This window comes from Prenolepis imparis, unplaced genomic scaffold, assembly GCF_030444845.1.
Source record: "Prenolepis imparis isolate NDT839.2.m4 unplaced genomic scaffold, iyPreImpa1.0 SCAF_1, whole genome shotgun sequence".
NCBI lineage: Eukaryota > Metazoa > Arthropoda > Insecta > Hymenoptera > Formicidae > Prenolepis > Prenolepis imparis.
Genome location: NW_028141159.1, coordinates 2,419,605 through 2,440,469, shown reverse-complemented (window position 1 = coordinate 2,440,469; position 20,865 = coordinate 2,419,605). Strand labels below are relative to the sequence as shown.

General features: G+C 30.6%; 2 protein-coding genes across 5 annotated transcripts in view; one reads left to right on the top strand and one right to left on the bottom strand.

The window, feature by feature from the left end:
* Window positions 1–12,784, top strand: part of Nep5 (M13 family metallopeptidase neprilysin 5) — a 31,995-nt gene extending 19,211 nt beyond the window's left edge. For all 3 annotated transcript variants that reach the window (XM_083048451.1, XM_083048457.1, XM_083048467.1), the window contains one exon: window positions 12,303–12,784. In XM_083048451.1, coding sequence (XP_082904577.1) covers window positions 12,303–12,476 — 174 coding nt within the window. In that variant the 3' untranslated portion in view covers window positions 12,477–12,784. The remainder of the gene's footprint in view (window positions 1–12,302) is intronic.
* A 963-nt stretch (window positions 12,785–13,747) lies between these two features.
* On the bottom strand, window positions 13,748–19,269 carry LOC145939408 (uncharacterized). 2 transcript variants are annotated; one of them, XM_083043694.1, is made up of 7 exons: window positions 19,220–19,269; window positions 17,749–18,087; window positions 17,118–17,183; window positions 16,464–16,529; window positions 16,237–16,284; window positions 15,840–16,011; window positions 13,749–14,898 (listed from the first exon to the last, which is right to left on the bottom strand). In XM_083043694.1, the coding sequence occupies exons 1-7, from the start codon at window positions 19,244–19,246 to the stop codon at window positions 14,072–14,074; spliced, it is 1,545 nt and encodes a 514-aa protein (XP_082899820.1). In that variant the 5' UTR covers window positions 19,247–19,269; the 3' UTR covers window positions 13,749–14,071. The 2 variants fall into 2 exon arrangements, with proteins under 2 accessions (XP_082899829.1, XP_082899820.1); XM_083043703.1 differs by lacking the exon at window positions 16,464–16,529 and having other exon boundaries at window positions 13,748–14,898.
* Between the last annotated feature and the right edge of the window lie 1,596 nt (window positions 19,270–20,865).

The following is a 20,865-nucleotide window of genomic DNA, read 5'->3' as shown; positions in this document are numbered from 1 at the left end:
TGGTACCATCATAATGTGCAGGCAATGTACTGTTGAAATATATATACAATTAATTTTTGGCTCGTCTTAAAATATTGAAAATTAAAATTATTAAGCCGCGAACCCTATACGGCGCGGATTTATTTTACGTATATTAGATCAAAAAGTCTGTACGCTGGTATGCTGATGGTACCATCACAATGTGCAGGCAATGAACTGTTGAAATATATAAAACAATAATTTTTGGCTCGTTTTAAATTATTGAAAATTAAAATTTTTAAACCGCGGACCCCATACGACGCGCATTCATTTTACGTATATTAGATCAAAAAGTCTTTACGCTAGCATGCTGATGGTACCATCATAATGTGCAGGCAATGTACGGTTGAAATATATATACAATTAATTTTTGGCTCGTCTTAAAATATTGAAAATTAAAATTATTAAGCCGCGGACCCTATACGGCGCGGATTCATTTTATGTATATTAGATCAAAAAGTTTGTGGGCTGGTATGCTGATGGTACCATCATATTGTGCAGATAATATACTGTTGAAATATATAAAAAAATAATTTATGGCTCGTTTTAAAATATTGAAAATTAAAATTATTAAACCGCGGACCCCATACGGCGCGGATTTATTTTACGTATATTAGATCAAAAAGTCTGTACGCTGGTATGCTGATGGTACCATCACAATGTGCAGGCAATGTACTGTTGAAATATATATAGAATTAATTTTTGGCTCGTTTTAAAATATTGAAATCTGGAATTTTTAAAACGCGGAACCCATACGGCGCGAATTGATTTTACGTATATTAGATCAAAAAGTTTGTACGCTGGAATGCTGATGGTACCATCATATTGTGCAGATAATGTACTGTTGAAATATATAAAACAATAATTTTTGGCTCGTTTTAAAATATTGAAAATTAAAATTTTTAAACCGCGGACCCCATACGACGCGGATTCATTTTACGTATAATAGATCAAAAAGTTTGTACGCTGGAATGCTGATGGTACCATCACAATGTGCAGGCAATGTACTGTTGAAATATATATAGAATTAATTTTTGCTCGTTTTAAAATATTGAAATCTGGAATTTTTAAACCGCGGAACCCATACGGCGCGAATTCATTTTACGTATATTAGATCAAAAAGATTGTACGCTGGAATGCTGATGGTACCATCATATTGTGCAGATAATGTACTGTTGAAATATATATACAATTAATTTTTGGCTCGTCTTAAAATTTTGAAAATTAAAATTATTAAGCCGCGGACCCTATACGGCGCGGATTCATTTTATGTATATTAGATCAAAAAGTTTGTAGGCTGGTATGCTGATGGTACCATCATATTGTGCAGATAATGTACTGTTGAAATATATAAAAAAATAATTTATGGCTCGTTTTAAAATATAGAAAATTAATATTATTAAACCGCGGACCCCATACGGCGCGGATTTATTTTACGTATATTAGATCAAAAAGTCTGTACGCTGGTATGCTGATGGTACCATCACAATGTGCAGGCAATGTACTGTTGAAATATATATAGAATTAATTTTTGGCTCGTTTTAAAATATTGAAATCTGGAATTTTTAAACCGCGGAACCCATACGGCGCGAATTCATTTTACGTATATTAGAACAAATAGTTTGTACGCTGAAATGCTGATGGTACCATCATATTGTGCAGATAATGTACTGTTGAAATATATAAAAGAATAATTTTTGGCTGGTTTTAAAATATTGAAATCTGGAATTTTTAAACCGCGGAACCCATACGGCGCGAATTCATTTTACGTATATTAGATCAAAAAGTTTGTACGCTGGAATGCTGATGGTACCATCATATTGTGCAGATATTGTACTGTTGAAATATATAAAACAATAATTTTTGGCTCGTTTTAAAATATTGAAAATTAAAATTTTTAAACCGCGGACCCCATACGACGCGGATTCATCTTACGTATAATAGATCAAAAAGTTTGTACGCTGAAATGCTGATGGTACCATCACAATGTGCAGGCAATGTACTGTTGAAATATATATAGAATTAATTTTTGGCTCGTTTTAAAATATTGAAATCTGGAATTTTTAAACCGCGGAACCCATACGGCGCGAATTCATTTTAAGTATATTAGATCAAAAAGTTTGTACGCTGGAATGCTGATGGTACCATCATATTGTGCAGATATTGTACTGTTGAAATATATATACAATTAATTTTTGGCTCGTCTTAAAATATTGAAAATTAAAATTATTAAGCTGCGGACTCTATACGGCGCGGATTCATTTTATGTATATTAGATCAAAAAGTTTGTAGGCTGGTATGCTGATGGTACCATCATATTGTGCAGATAATGTACTGTTGAAATATATAAAAAAATAATTAATGGCTCGTTTTAAAATATTGAAAATTAAAATTATTAAACCGCGGACCCCATACGGCGCGGATTTATTTTACGTATATTAGATCAAAAAGTCTTTACGCTAGCATGCTGATGGTACCATCATAATGTGCAGGCAATGTACTGTTGAAATATATATACAATTAATTTTTGGCTCGTCTTAAAATATTGAAAATTAAAATTATTAAGCCGCGAACCCTATACGGCGCGGATTTATTTTACGTATATTAGATCAAAAAGTCTGTACGCTGGTATGCTGATGGTACCATCACAATGTGCAGGCAATGAACTGTTGAAATATATAAAACAATAATTTTTGGCTCGTTTTAAATTATGAAAATTAAAATTATTAAACCGCGGACCCCATACGGCGCGGATTTATTTTACGTATATTAGATCAAAAAGTCTGTACGCTGGTATGCTGATGGTACCATCACAATGTGCAGGCAATGTACTGTTGAAATATATATAGAATTAATTTTTGGCTCGTTTTAAAATATTGAAATCTGGAATTTTTAAAACGCGGAACTCATACGGCGCGAATTGATTTTACGTATATTAGATCAAAAAGTTTGTACGCTGGAATGCTGATGGTACCATCATATTGTGCAGATAATGTACTGTTGAAATATATAAAACAATAATTTTTGGCTCGTTTTAAAATATTGAAAATTAAAATTTTTAAACCGCGGACCCCATACGACGCGGATTCATTTTACGTTTAATAGATCAAAAAGTTTGTACGCTGGAATGCTGATGGTACCATCACAATGTGCAGGCAATGTACTGTTGAAATATATATAGAATTAATTTTTGGCTCGTTTTAAAATATTGAAATCTGGAATTTTTAAACCGCGGAACCCATACGGCGCGAATTCATTTTACGTATATTAGATCAAAAAGTTTGTACGCTGGAATGCCGATGGTACCATCATATTGTGCAGATAATGTACTGTTGAAATATATATACAATTAATTTTTGGCTCGTCTTAAAATTTTGAAAATTAAAATTATTAAGCCGCGGACCCTATACGGCGCGGATTCATTTTATGTATATTAGATCAAAAAGTTTGTAGGTTGGTATGCTGATGGTACCATCATATTGTGCAGATAATGTACTGTTGAAATATATAAAAAAATAATTTATGGCTCGTTTTAAAATATAGAAAATTAATATTATTAAACCGCGGACCCCATACGACGTGGATTCATTTTATGTATATTAGATCAAAAAGTTTGTACGCTGGAATGCTGATGGTACCATCATATTGTGCAGATAATGTACTGTTGAAAAATATAAAACATTAATTTTTGGCTCGTTTTAAAATATTGAAAATTAAAATTATTAAACCGCGGACCCCATACGGCGCGGATTTATTTTACGTATATTAGATCAAAAAGTCTGTACGCTGGTATGCTGATGGTACCATCACAATGTGCAGGCAATGTACTGTTGAAATATATAAAACAATAATTTTTGGCTCGTTTTAAATTATTGAAAATTAAAATTTTTAACCCGCGGACCCCATACGGCGCGGATTCATTTAATGTATATTAGATCAAAAAGTTTGTAGGCTGGTATGCTGATGGTACCATCATATTGTGCAGATAATGTACTGTTGAAATATATAAAACAATAATTTTTGGCTCGTTTTAAAATATTGAAAATTAAAATTTTTAAACCGCGAACCCCATACGACGCGGATTCATTTTACGTATAATAGATCAAAAAGTTTGTACGCTGGAATGCTGATGGTACCATCATATTGTGCAGATAATGTACTGTAGAAATATATAAAATAATAATTTTTGGCTCGTTTTAAAATATTGAAAATTAAGATTTTTAAACCGCGGACCCCATACGACGTGGATTCATTTTATGTACATTAGATCAAAAAGTTTGTACGCTGGAATGCTGATGGTACCATCATATTGTGCAGATAATGTACTGTTGAAAAATATAAAACATTAATTTTTGGCTCGTTTTAAAATATTGAAAATTAAAATTTTTAACCCGCGGACCCCATACGGCGCGGATTCATTTAATGTATATTAGATCAAAAAGTTTGTAGGCTGGTATGCTGATGGTACCATCATATTGTGCAGATAATGTACTGTTGAAATATATAAAACAATAATTTTTGGCTCGTTTTAAAATATTGAAAATTAAAATTTTTAAACCGCGGACCCCATACGACGCGGATTCATTTTACGTTTAATAGATCAAAAAGTTTGTACGCTGGAATGCTGATGGTACCATCACAATGTGCAGGCAATGTACTGTTGAAATATATATAGAATTAATTTTTGGCTCGTTTTAAAATATTGAAATCTGGAATTTTTAAACCGCGGAACCCATACGGCGCGAATTCATTTTACGTATATTAGATCAAAAAGTTTGTACGCTGGAATGCTGATGGTACCATCATATTGTGCAGATAATGTACTGTTGAAATATATAAAACAATAATTTTTGGCTCGTTTTAAAGTATTGAAAATTAAAATTTTTAAACCGCGGAACCCATACGACGCGGATTCATTTTACGTATAATAGATCAAAAAGTTTGTACGCTGGAATGCTGATGGTACCATCACAATGTGCAGGCAATGTACTGTTGAAATATATATAGAATTAATTTTTGGCTCGTTTTGAAATATTGAAATCTGGAATTTTTAAACCGCGGAACCCATACGGCGCGAATTCATTTTACGTATTTTAGATCAAAAAGTTTGTACGCTGGAATGCTGATGGTACCATCATATTGTGCAGATAATGTACTGTTGAAATATATAAAACAATAATTTTTGGCTCGTTTTAAAATATTGAAAATTAAAATTTTTAAACCGCGGACCCCATACGACGCGGATTCATTTTACGTATAATAGATCAAAAAGTTTGTACGCTGGAATGCTGATGGTACCATCATATTGTGCAGATAATGTACTGTAGAAATATATAAAATAATAATTTTTGGCTCGTTTTAAAATATTGAAAATTAAAATTATTAAACCGCGGACCCCATACGACGCGGATTTATTTTACGTATATTAGATCAAAAAGTCTGTACGCTGGTATGCTGATGGTACCATCACAATGTGCAGGCAATGTACTGTTGAAATATATATAGAATTAATTTTTGGCTCGTTTTAAAATATTGAAATCTGGAATTTTTAAACCGCGGAACCCATACGGCGCGAATTCAATTTACGTATATTAGATCAAAAAGTTTGTACGCTGGAATACTGATGGTACCATCATATTGTGCAGATAATGTACTGTTGAAATATATAAAAGAATAATTTTTGGCTGGTTTTAAAATATTGAAATCTGGAATTTTTAAACCGCGGAACCCATACGGCGCGAATTCATTTTACGTATATTAGATCAAAAAGTTTGTACGCTGGAATGCTGATGGTACCATCATATTGTGCAGATATTGTACTGTTGAAATATATAAAACAATAATTTTTGGCTCGTTTTAAAATATTGAAAATTAAAATTTTTAAACCGCGGACCCCATACGACGCGGATTCATCTTACGTATAATAGATCAAAAAGTTTGTACGCTGGAATGCTGATGGTACCATCACAATGTGCAGGCAATGTACTGTTGAAATATATATAGAATTAATTTTTGGCTCGTTTTAAAATATTGAAATCTGGAATTTTTAAACCGCGGAACCCAAACGGCGCGAATTCATTTTAAGTATATTAGATCAAAAAGTTTGTACGCTGGAATGCTGATGGTACCATCATATTGTGCAGATATTGTACTGTTGAAATATATATACAATTAATTTTTGGCTCGTCTTAAAATATTGAAAATTAAAATTATTAAGCCGCGGACCCTATACGGCGCGGATTCATTTTATGTATATTAGATCAAAAAGTTTGTAGGCTGGTATGCTGATGGTACCATCATATTGTGCAGATAATGTACTGTTGAAATATATAAAAAAATAATTTATGGCTCGTTTTAAAATATTGAAAATTAAAATTATTAAACCGCGGACCCCATACGGCGCGGATTTATTTTACGTATATTAGATCAAAAAGTCTGTACGCTGGTATGCTGATGGTACCATCACAATGTGCAGGCAATGTACTGTTGAAATATATATAGAATTAATTTTTGGCTCGTTTTAAAATATTGAAATCTGGAATTTTTAAAACGCGGAACCCATACGGCGCGAATTGATTTTACGTATATTAGATCAAAAAGTTTGTACGCTGGAATGCTGATGGTACCATCATATTGTGCAGATAATGTACTGTTGAAATATATAAAACAATAATTTTTGGCTCGTTTTAAAATATTGAAAATTAAAATTTTTAAACCGCGGACCCCATACGACGCGGATTCATTTTACGTATAATAGATCAAAAAGTTTGTACGCTGGAATGCTGATGGTACCATCACAATGTGCAGGCAATGTACTGTTGAAATATATATAGAATTAATTTTTGGCTCGTTTTAAAATATTGAAATCTGGAATTTTTAAACCGCGGAACCCATACGGCGCGAATTCATTTTACGTATATTAGAACAAATAGTTTGTACGCTGAAATGCTGATGGTACCATCATATTGTGCAGATAATGTACTGTTGAAATATATAAAACAATAATTTTTGGCTCGTTTTAAAATATTGAAAATTAAAATTTTTAAACCGCGGACCCCATACGACGCGGATTCATTTTACGTATAATAGATCAAAAAGTTTGTACGCTGGAATGCTGATGGTACCATCATATTGTGCAGATAATGTACTATCGAAATATATAAAAAAATAATTTATGGCTTGTTTTAAAATATTGAAAATTAAAATTATTAAACCGCGGACCCCATACGGCGCGGATTTATTTTACGTATATTAGATCAAAAAGTCTGTACGCTGGTATGCTGATGGTACCATCACAATGTGCAGGCAATGTACTGTTGAATTATATATAGAATTAATTTTTGGCTCGTTTTAAAATATTGAAATCTGGAATTTTTAAACCGCGGAACCCATACGGCGCGAATTCATTTTACGTATATTAGATCAAAAAGTTTGTACGCTGGAATACTGATGGTACCATCATATTGTGCAGATAATGTACTGTTGAAATATATAAAAGAATAATTTTTGGCTGGTTTTAAAATATTGAAATCTGGAATTTTTAAACCGCGGAACCCATACGGCGCGAATTCATTTTACGTATATTAGATCAAAAAGTTTGTACGCTGGAATGCTGATGGTACCATCATATTGTGCAGATATTGTACTGTTGAAATATATATACAATTAATTTTTGGCTCGTTTTAAAATATTGAAAATTAAAATTATTAAGCCGCGGACCCTATACGGCGCGGAATCATTTTATGTATATTAGATCAAAAAGTTTGTACGCTGGAATGCTGATGGTACCATCATATTGTGCAGATAATGTACTGTTGAAAAATATAAAACATTAATTTTTGGCTCGTTTTAAAATATTGAAAATTAAAATTATTATACCGCGGACCCCATACGGCGCGGATTTATTTTACGTATATTAGATCAAAAAGTCTGTACGCTGGTATGCTGATGGTACCATCACAATGTGCAGGCAATGTACTGTTGAAATATATATAGAATAATTTTTTGGCTCGTTTTAAAATATTGAAATCTGGAATTTTTAAACCGCGGAACCCATACGGCGCGAATTCAATTTACGTATATTAGATCAAAAAGTTTGTACGCTGGAATACTGATGGTACCATCATATTGTGCAGATAATGTACTGTTGAAATATATAAAAGTATAATTTTTGGCTGGTTTTAAAATATTGAAATCTGGAATTTTTAAACCGCGGAACCCATACGGCGCGAATTCATTTTACGTATATTAGATCAAAAAGTCTGTACGCTGGTATGCTGATGGTACCATCATATTGTGCAGATAATGTATTGTTGAAATATATATAGAATTAATTTTTGGCTAGTTTTAAAATATTGAAATCTGGAATTTTTAAACCGCGGAACCCTTACGGCGCGAATTCATTTTACGTATATTAGATCAAAAAGTTTGTACGCTGGAATGCTGATGGTACCATCATATTGTGCAGATAATGTACTGTTGAAATATATATAGAATTAATTTTTGGCTCGTTTTAAAATATTGAAATCTGGAATTTTTAAACCGCGGAACCCATACGGCGCGAATTCATTTTACGTATATTAGATCAAAAAGTTTGTATGCTGGAATGCTGATGGTACCATCATATTGTGCAAATAATGTACTGTTGAAATATATATACAATTAATTTTTGGCTCGTGTTAAAATATTGAAAATTAAAATTATTAAGCCGCGGACCCTATACGGCGCGGAATCATTTTATGTATATTAGATCAAAAAGTTTGTAGGCTGGTATGCTGATGGTACCATCATATTGTGCAGATAATGTACTGTTGAAATATATAAAAAAATAATTTATGGCTCGTTTTAAAATATTGAAAATTAATATTATTAAACCGCGGACCCCATACGGCGCGGATTTATTTTACGTATATTAGAACAAAAAGTCTGTACTCTGGTATGCTGATGGTACCATCATATTGTGCAGATAATGTACTGTTGAAATATATAAAACAATAATTTTTGGCTCGTTTTAAAGTATTGAAAATTAAAATTATTAAACCGCGGACCCCATACAGCGCGGATTTATTTTACGTATATTAGATCAAAAAGTCTGTACGCTGGTATGCTGATGGTACCATCACAATGTGCAGGCAATGTACTGTTGAAATATATATAGAATTAATTTTTGGCTCGTTTTAAAATATTGAAATCTGGAATTTTTAAACCGCGGAACCCATACGGCGCGAATTCATTATACGTATATTAGAACAAATAGTTTGTACGCTGGAATGCTGATGGTACCATCATATTGTGCAGATAATGTACTGTTGAAATATATAAAACAATAATTTTTGCTCGTTTTAAAATATTGAAAATTAAAATTTTTATACCGCGGACCCCATACGACGCGGATTCATTTTACGTATAATAGATCAAAAAGTTTGTACGCTGGAATGCTGATGGTACCATCATATTGTGCAGATAATGTACTATCGAAATATATAAAAAAATAATTTATGGCTCGTTTTAAAATATTGAAAATTAAAATTATTAAACCGCGGACCCCATACGGCGCGGATTTATTTTACGTATATTAGATCAAAATGTTTGTACGCTGATATGCTTATGGTACCATCAGATTGTGCAGATAGTGTACTGTTGAATTATATAAAAGAATAATTTTTGGCTTGTTTTAAAATATTAAAAATTTCAATTTTTAAACCGCGGACCCCATACGGCGTGGATTCATTTTACGTATATTACATCAAATAGTTTGTACGCTGGTATGCTTATTGTACCATCATATTGTGCAGATAATGTACTGTTGAAATATATAAAAGAATAATTTTTGGTTCGTTTTGATATATGGAAAATTTATCTTTTTAAGCCGAGGATCTCATACGGCGCACAATTATATTACGTATATTATACATTATACCAAAAAGTTTGTTGGCTGGTATGGTACCATTATAATGTGCAAATAATGTACTGTTGAAGTATATAAGCAAATAATTTTTGGCTCGTTTTATGATATTAAAAATCGATACTTTATAGCCACGAACCCATTAAAACTACCCATTAAACCCAGATTCATATTATGTTTATTAAATAAAAAAATTTGTAGGTTTGAATATATTTGGTTACAGAAATAATCGTCATATAATGTACTATTAAAAAAACAATCAATTAATTGTGGCTCTTTTTAAAATATTAAAAATCGATACTTTCTTAACGCAAATCCTATATAACGAAGAATTATACTTTGTGTATTAAACGAAAAAATTTGTACCCTCGAAGTTGTTTGGTATAAAAGCGATCTGTATATAGTGTACTACTAAAAAGTACAATCAATTATTTTTTGGCTCTTATTAAAATATTAAAAATCGATATTTTATTATCGCGGACCCTATATAAAGCAGAATTATATTATGTGTATTAAACGAAAAAATTTGTATGCTTGAATCTGTTTGGTATAAGAGAAATCTGCATAAAATGTACTATTAAAAAACACATTCGATTAATTTTTGGTTTTATTTAGAATATTCAAAATCGATACTTATAACCGCGGTCTTTATATAAAGCAGACTTATATTATGTGTATTATATAAAGAAACTTGTATGCTCGAATCTGTTTGGTATAAAAATAATCTGCATACAATGTACTATTAAGAAAATACAAGCAATGAATTTTTTTTTTTTTAGTATATTTAAAGATGAAACTTTGTAGCCGCGAACCCTACACTGCGCAGACTTATATTATGTATATTATATAAAATAATTTGCATGCTCGTATTTATTTAATATAAAGAGCCAATATAATTTATTGCTTGTTTTTTTCAATAGTATGTTGTTTGCAGATTATTTTTATACCAAATAGATACGAGCGTGCAAATTCGTTTATTTGATATACATAATAAAAGTTTTCGCCATATAGGATCCGCTGCTACAAAGTATCGATTCTCGATATTCGAAGAATAGTCAAAAATTTATTGCTTGTATATAATATATATATATATATATATATATATGTATATATATATTTCGATAGTATATTGTATTATATATATAAAAGTTATCTGCAAACAATGAAATATATTATTCGAGTTTTAAGTAGTAAACATATTATTTGTAATATTATTTATAACAATTTTAATTTTTATAACATATTTTTATTTTAAAATTTAATTAGCAAATTAACGCTTTAATTATTTGATTTTTGTCAAAAAATGTTAATCAAATTTAAACATACTTTATATAAAAATATCATTTTTATAACATCATTCTTTTCAATATAAAATTGAAGAATGGCGCGCGCGTAGCGCGCGCTTGTGTTGTTCTAGTACTAGTGTAAAAAAAATATACGAGAGCCTACACACGTTTTTAATTAATATACATAGGAAAAGGCTGCGCTGTATGGAGTCTACAGTTATAGATAGATGTGTACTAATTATTTAAATTAAATTAATTTATATAATCAAATTAAATAATAATAATAAATACTTGAATAATAATAAATAATGAAATAATTAATTAAATTGTAAATAATCTAACTAAATTAATATTTAAATATATTATATAATATATTAAGAAATAAATAACATATAATAATAAAATATGAGAGAGAGAGAGAATAAGTATATAAAATATAATATATAATTTAATATAACTTATCATGTTTACGATAGATTTTTTGTAGAGAAAAAATCAATTCTTGGTTGACTCAAAAATCTAATGTGATCAAATAGTTTTTTTTTAAATAGTGATAAAAGAAACGTTCAATAATAGAATTCTGGAATAAGTTGAGCAATTTGGTTCATATAATTTATTTAAATTATAGAAATCACATATTTTTAAATCTTAACATTTTTTAATGATTCGGTAATCATCAATTTAAAGAATACTGAGGATTGTTTTCTTTTTATTCTATTTATAGTTGTAAGAAACTAAAATTCACATTATAGCTGATGACCTTCGCTGGAAACATGGCTCTCATTTAAATGTCATCTCTCAATCATTCGTGATAAATCAAAGATGTTTAAAAATGGCGAGATCAATATCAATAAATCGCAGTAGGCATTAATTCCAATCAATGGCAATAAATTGTGAATAATATTTGAGAATTTCGACTCTTCTGAATCTTATCATCGTGTCTTAAGTTTGTCTTTGTCTCATTCCTGATTCCTCGTCTAATTATAACATATATTCCCCCTTATCTATATTATTTTTGTCCTCGAGTTTTAAGTTCTTCTCGCAAATAACTTCAAATTTTTTAAAGGTTATAGGCAAATATTTATTGATTTTAGTTGTGGTGCCAGTCTTACACTGCTGCGTCACTAAAGTGGATGCTGGAGGACACTCACAGCCCCGCCCACGTGAGGCTTCAAGCAGTATTGAGAAATTCCAAAGAATTTAGCGTTGCATGGAATTGTCCTGTAGGATCGAACATGAATCCATCGAAGAAGTGTCTCCTGTGGTAGCGAATGCAGCTACGACACACAGAAAAAAGGTAGCCTTGGTGCTATTTAATTATCGTTGATCAATCAAATATTTATCATTCGAATTCTCAGTAAAGCTCAAGTGCAAAACATATGCGCAAGAAAGAGAAAGAAAAAAAACAGTGTATATAGCCATTCTCTATTAATTTTAATAATTAATTTCAAGCACCAAAAATTAATTTAATCAAATAATGATATGCATATTTTTATATTTTCAAAATAATAATGAGTGATAGTCAATTCAATTTATCATAGAATTTAACGTGCGATTGAAATTTTAAAATATAAAGATTTTGATTAATATTTGATAATTCTGTTAATGCAACATCATATAATATGCTTGTATTATTTTTTTAGAATTATATAATAGGATTAAGAAAGCAAAAAAGATATTTGAAAACATATATTTTCAAAAATATATATTTTATTTCTATGTTGATTTGATGATTAATTTATATAATTATAGAAAATAGCAATTAAATAGCAAACTATTTAATTAATATAATTTAATAAATATTTTCAATAAGCTCGTGAAACTTAGAATATATTATAATAACGCAATATTTTTTTATAGTACAGATCTCAATTTTTGTGTGCTATTTAGATTAGTAATGGGAAAATTGTTATAGAGTTTTGCACGTGAGCTGCAATTACTTTAATTGTTGTTACCCTATCATTGCATAAACTTTTGTGACGAATCGTTTCTGTATCAATCTTCATAAAATCTTTTGCATTGATACATTTGAGAAACCAAATGTCATCGTATCAATAAGTGGTCCAATGTTTGTAATAAAAGAATTTTATTTACGTATAAAAAGTGTTCTCTAATTTTATAATTCTTCTGACGGCATCTGGCTAGCATTTATGTTTTAAACGTTTAAAAGACGTCAATTAAATCTTGTGCTATTATTTAAATCGTATCACATCTAAAATTTATATGCTATATTTTATCGAATAATTTCTCTCTGTGTGTATCTTATATTATGATATTCATTTATATCTATTTCCGGTGAAGACAGAAATATTAATTTGATCGCAAGAAGTAAATTTATTTTTATTAATGTTTTATTAAACAAAAAGTTGAGAATTAATTCAAAATTATAGACACATTTAAATGGAGTAAATAATTGAATAACACAATTAAATGTTAAAAATTACATATTTTTTTCAAGAATAATTATATAATAGATAATTGAGAGATAACTTAAAAATATATATAGGAAATTTATATTTATTTAAATATATATTAAGGCAAAACAGGAACTATTTAACTCTTGGATGGTGCATGCATTGTCTTCTAGCAAATGATTTTATCTAAATTTAAACTATTGTGTGTCAAGATATAACTTGCAATTTCTCTAAAAATTATCCGAAATAAGAAGATACTTTCAAATTATAATCAAAAATATTCTTCTCTTATTATCTATATCCAAGAGTTAAATATCAATGAGAGTCGACTGGTTTGAAGGGAACAAACTTTTCAATCCAACACTTTAGAAATAAATCCTCGCGTCGAGCAATTGTTTGGTATTTTCACTGAGAAATTCCATTACAACGTTCATTACAAGATAAACATTTTAATAATTATAACCATCGTTGGCGTCGGTGGAGTGCACGTGTTCCTTCTGCTTGGTGCTGATGTGGGTAGCGCTGACGCTACAACCGGCGCACGTGGTAGCGGGTTTAAATTGTGTCGTTTGGTGAAGCTTTGCGTGATGCGTAACAACCGGTTGCACGGTCTTCGTGACTGTGGTCTTCAGCACCGGATTGTCGATCGCGATCGAATCGGTGCTGGTCGCGGCCGGCACGTTAATGTTGTTGCCCGTAGCTGGGGCTGGGGTCTGAGTCACCTGGGGGCTGAACGATGGCAGTCCGGGGAAACTCGGCAGCTCGAAGTTCGGGAAGGGATTCTGGAAATTCTCGAACGGGTTCGGGAAGCTCGGTAGGTTGCCGATCACGTTTTGGAATGACGACTGGGTGTTCTCAAAGAAGCCCTCGATCGGATTGCTCGCCTTAGCGTCCAGCGTGGTTAAGTGCTGCTGCTGATAAACCGGAACGTTGGTTCTGACGTATTGGGGAACGGGGTACGGCACCGCACGGGGCACTTCCACGGCGTACGGACGATTCACGGTCACCTGAACAGGCTGGGCCACACGGACGTAGTAGGGTTTGGGTACTTCGACAGCGTGGGGAACCGCAACGGGGTATGTTACTTGTTTGGTTACTGGTACCGGATACGGTTGGGGCACTTGCACTTGTACGCGGTGGTCCACGGTCCTCACCGGTATGTTGCTGTACGAGGAATACGAGGGGTACGAGGGGTACGAGGAGTAGAAATAGTTGGGAAAACTGCTACTGATGGAGGAAGCGTAGGAAGGCAGGCTGCTTACGCTGTGTTGGACTCCTGAAAAAAAGTATATATTATTTTTCATAAAGTATTGTTTATTTGACGTAATTTTTGCTATAAATAATAAGTTTAGTAATAATAAAAATGTTAGTTTAGTAAAAATAAAATATTACAATGAATAAAATTATATTGGAAATTTATATTATATAATTTATAATAATTCACAACTTTGATATGACTTTGATATTTCATATGACATTTCTGATAATTGCTTACAATCTTTGGACACAATATTATTTTGAGTTTACTTTTAATTTGTAATTTTTCAAGAAAAATTAACTGTAAACAATTTTCTTTTTCAATCCCGTGAAAAAAATTTTCAAAAAGATAATTAAGAAATTAATTATATGACAACATATATATATATACCTATATATTTTTTAATATTTATCATGTTTTAAAAATATTTACTTATATAATGATCTATCTTCAAATATTTTTTTTTCAATCATTTACTGTTATCTAACACTGTAAAAAAATTTACGGTTTACACTGGAAATAATAAAAAATTTTAAGAACGTAAAGAGAAATATGCAAATTTCTGATGAAACATGAAGTGAGTCAATACCATGAAAAATTAAAGAAACACTCTTTCTAATTGTATAACACGATTAATATTCATGGCGAGCATACATTTGCATTTATTTTCGAAAGCAAAGCAAATTATTCAGATTGTGACAAATAACAAGTGTTTTCGTGTGTCATTCTGACATTCGTCAAGCATTAGAATATTTCTATATGGCTTCTATAAACGACCTCGATGCGAGAAAAAGATTCGACTCTCAGAATCTGTAAAAACTTCTAAAATCTTATGTAATGCGACGCGAACGCGTTCACGCGCGGTTTTACAAGAGACAGAACTTAGATTCTTTGGTAAGAACCGTAAATCCTCACACGTCGTCGTCGTTGTCGTAAATTTTTGATAGGTCAACGCTCACCTTGAGTCTTGACGGGCAGGTGAGACGTTGTTGCCTTCACTTGTACATTTGGCACAGAGACAGTCTCTTTGTGTACTTCTGCGGGCTGTACATGATGAACTTCGTGGTGGACTTCAGGAACAGTCTTTTGCACGTGCACAGATTCGATTTGAGGATGCTCATAGACGGTGGTCTAGAAAAAATTTAAGTTACACGAAATGTTTACAAATATGACGAAAAACTGCTATAATATTAGAAGATCTAGTATATAATTAAAAAATATTTTCTTAACATTAGAACAATTTGAATTGAGTAAGTAAGATAGCAGTAAATATTTAATAAGATGAATATAATCGGTTATTTACAATAAAATATTTCCAGTTGAATAAATAATTATTAATTTAATTAATTATTATACCTTCACCTCGGTTCCGTACGAAGTCTGTGGATGAACATGCTCCTCGTGCTGAAAGCAAAAGAATGCATAAACATATATGTTAACTTTTATTAAAATTAATTCACTAAATAATACTGGGACTTTTTTCTAATTATTTCGTCTTTATTAATATAATGCTTTACGTCTTTTTATTTATTTTTTCTAACAATTATGTTACCTATTCAAACTATACTCAGAATAGTGCTTACATTAGCGAAGTAAGAAGTGATAGGCGCTTCGACGGATGGTGCTTGATAGTCGGTGTTCAAGTTGGTCTTTAATCAAACACAGTAAACGCAGTAAGAAAGTATTCAAAAAATTCTGATTAAATTAAATACTAAAAATTAAATTGTACCTACTTTGTAATATTAATTAATATTTTCTATATGTTCTTGAAAATAAAAAATATACGTAAATTATAACATTAATTTATAATATTTATGCGCCGCATATTCATTTTAAATTTATTTATTATACAATTATGCTTAGAATTCTAATAACATAATAAAATAATTTAATAAATTGTTATTCTTAAAGAGACAGCAAGAAAAAAAATTATATTTTTTTACATTGCATATATTGCGTGCATTTTTTTAAAAACGCGGGAAAGACTTTTAGTTGTAAACTTTGTAAACTTTAATAGTTTATCCCATTATCAATAATTTTAAAACTCTTTATATGGTTTGATATTGATTGATATATTAACGAGTAACCCAAAAAGCGAAATAGATTGCAGGGTTATATTGATTATTTTGAAAAATATTAATTCGATGAAGAAAATCGTGATATTCTCTGCGGGTTAATTTATGAACTTGTAGAAAGTAATATTACGTGATCGCGAAGACATAACATGATTGATGTACCTGGAGAATTGTCAATGGAGCACTCAATTTTTCTTCGGCTGCAGGTTCGACGTAATTGTTGTTAATCTGCACAATGGTAAAGTCTAATTAGTATATATAACTTTTTGTTGAATAATTAAATTTTATAACATATTTTTATGAACCAAGCCTATTAAATTTAATGTAATGAATTAAAGAGCGATTTTATGTTTAAGAGATTATTAATTATTGTTATACGTAGATTAAACATTTGACTTGTATAATTACTTTGAATAATAGAGTATGTAATGGATTTTTTAATCCCCATAATTTTAATTAAAATTAAAATAATAATATCTTTTAATGTATTATTTTTCTTAATTTTGATAATTTTAATATATGTATTATACATACATATATTATATTAAATAGCTTACTAATAAACTGAATATAGCTTTGTAGCTGTTTCAATATTATACCTAACATTGATTGCAATCTATGAATTTCTGCGCATTCTTTTATTAAAACTATATTTAAAGTAAAAAAATAAAAAATTACTATATTCAAATTGACGTAAAAAAAATGGTAATTAAAGCCAAATGTATTTCATTTAATCCACGATTAAACGACGTCAACAGAATTTTCTAATCGACAGATTAGATTTCCTGATTACCAGAGTGTCGGGTATTCCGTAAGAGGTGGCTGGCACCTGGACAGTATTTTTGCTAACGTCGCTGGACGCAGCGTAATCGGAGCCTAAGGGCTTGCTGGGAGTATAGTTGGGCGGTCCATAGGACGTCAGAGATTGTACTTGGAGCGAGTGGTCTTCTGTCTCTTCGGGAACTGTGGTAGAACCTACGTAGCCGCCGACGGCTTTCGAGATCTGTACTTCGTTGTCGTGGTCGTGATGATGATGATGATGATGGTAGTCGGTTCCGTAGCGCGGATCGCCCGGCAGGATTTCCCTCTTCTGCTTATCAGCCGGCGCTGCTAGAACTGCCGCGAAGCAGACCTGAAAACAAGCAATTGGTATAATAAAAAATTAATAAAAAATACTTGAAGGATATATAATATTACAGTTTAAAGAGTATATAATATGTATATAATATGTTTAGAGCGAACATATTTAGAAGATTGAAGAGAATACATAATAAGAAAGAATACATTTAGCGACATTTAACAAACTATTATTTAGATTTATTACATTGCTCTTTACACGGCTGTAGACAAGATGGATTGGATCATCTTTATTTATTTCGTCTTGACGCAATTCTGCATTGATTTCGGCAATTAAATTTGAATATTATGAAATCGATACAGGATTCATGCATTTTAATGAATGACTTAATGCAAGAATTTATCGAATTAAAGTGTCGTTTGCGATTTATTTCTTGAAAATTCAAGGATGCAAACGTGATAATAATTAATATTTCGCGGTAATCTGCTAAATATATATACATATAATAATTTTTTATTAACAATTTCTTATTCAAAAAATTTATCTGATGTTCTAATAGAATATTTATTTATATTGATATAATATAGAAATAAAATATTTTTTAACAGTGAAATAATAATTAATAATAATTACACGCGGTTAATTTATTATACAATTGATGAAAAAAAGAATATAAAGAATATAATATTAAGACTAAATAGAATTATATATATAATTATATATATATATTTTTTCTTTTAAAACATCTTTCTAATAAACGAATTTAATATATTATAAAAATTATTACAAATGATTAGTTTTATTAGAACATACTAAAAATTATTATTGTCATTATTATACCGAGAATGTTTGACTTCCTAAAGATAAAATATCATGATAATGATAATTATTACAAGTTAATTATAAATATTATTCGAAAAAGAACTTTTTATATATTAAAACTATTACTATATGATATATACGAAAGAAAAATTTGTTTTACTGCTATATCTCTTAAAATATGTATTTTATATTATATTAACTATTAGTCAAGTCACAGAATATTAAATTTTGACTAATTCACTTAATTGATCACAATGCACTGGTAATTGCCATTTAGTTTAAAACTAAATCACTTAAAAAGAAGACACCTTCAATCGCAATCGCGGGGTTGAGACGATATCGCGGAAGTAAGGCGGTCTCTTACCACGGACGTGATCAGAAGGAGCTTCATGTTAGCCGTGTGGTGTCAGGGCGATGAGTTGAGCATCTGCCCGGAGACATTTCGACCTTTTATACTCCGGAGTCCGTGGTCCTTCTCTCCTCTTCCTCTCGAACGATCTTCCTTCGCGTGTCGCAATTCGGCGTGGCATTGGCAGACTAGATTTTTTTAATTGACCGAACCGACTTCTCTCGCTCGCTGCTCTCCGAAATCATGAATAGATGAGGAACCTCGGATATATTATGGTAATTGTGGTGATGGTGTCGTTGTCTACGAATCGACGGCATATTCCATTGTCCATCCTTATAAGAAAGATTCTCAAACTTCAACGAGAATCTTCACTTTCGGCTGGAACTAAATTCAGGTAAATGATGATGATGATGATGATGATTTATGCAAATGATTCTCACGCCAATCTTACGTTTCGCGGGGATTTTGCAGGTCCATTGGCTTTTCGCTTCTTCCTGTATATTCCTTATCTTCTCTTTCTCGAAATGCGATTTAAACTGTGTTTGTACATCTCACTCGTCGTTATCTCCAGCAAAAGCGTGGGAGGCTTTTAAAGGATTCGATATCGAATGAGCGGCGAATTTTCATAAGGTTTAATGGACCGTATTGCATCTCGATCATGAGACAAGATTTGTGGATCAATCCTTCGATCGGACTCGCTGAAGTATTTTTCTTGTAGCCTGATTGGATGCTGTTACTCTCTTAATGGTAGTTTAATATACTTTATAGTCATTCTCTATATCGGATTAAGTGATTAGTTTGCCATTGCTTTTATAAGTTAAAAAGCATTGCGAATCGATGTGATTAATGATCTGTTGAGTGGCCAACTTTTGCATTTATATTAAAATAAATAATAAAATATCGTAAATGTGTGAGAGTCAAATTCTTTTAACTACAAAAGATAGTTCTACATTTATTATAGATGTCTCTACATTGTTGTTGAAAAAGTATCGATTTCTAATTAATCACCAGAATCTGTAATAACGTTTTGTGATTTTGGAAGACACTCTATAATGGAATAAATTATGATATTATAACATACATAATATACATACTATATTTTTTATCGAAGATTATATTCCTAATATATTGGCAAAATAATTACAATAATATACAATAATAAATGTGTGTATGCATGTATATTTTTTTACTAATAATAATTAATAAATCTTACAAAACAATAAAGAAAAAATAGAAAAGATTACTATTATTTAATGATAATAATTATAAATAATATATTATTAATAAGTGTGTATATATAAAAAAGTTTTTAGTAAGAATAAAAAAAGGTTTAAAAATGAAGAACGATTGATTATTTTCTTAATCAAATCCTGTTTCGAGAAGGAATCTGAAACCGAAACTTGCAAATTCGTCAAAATGTCGCTGGAACAAGGCCATTGCTTATAAATCGGTTATTAGGTGGCGGTGACTTTTAGATTCTTTTGCAACATGCACTGTGAGCTATACCCTTTATATTTATCATGTAAACATATAAAAATATTTTATCTATATATATCATTATCAATATAAAAGAAATCATATATATTTTCATATTTATAGAAAAATTAATATCTAAAATTTTATATTTAAATGTATCTTCACATGTTTTAATACATCGTAGA

Bases quoted from the DNA above. Each gene is read 5' to 3' on its own strand.
- LOC145939408 (XM_083043694.1), bottom strand. From the start codon at position 19,246: ATGAAGCTCCTTCTGATCACGTCCGTG. The intron at 17,184-17,748 runs GTAATCAGGAAA...ACCATTGTGCAG, and splicing joins ACGGAATACCCGACACTCTG to ATTAACAACAATTACGTCGA. The intron at 16,530-17,117 runs GTACATCAATCA...GTTTGATTAAAG, and splicing joins CTCCATTGACAATTCTCCAG to ACCAACTTGAACACCGACTA.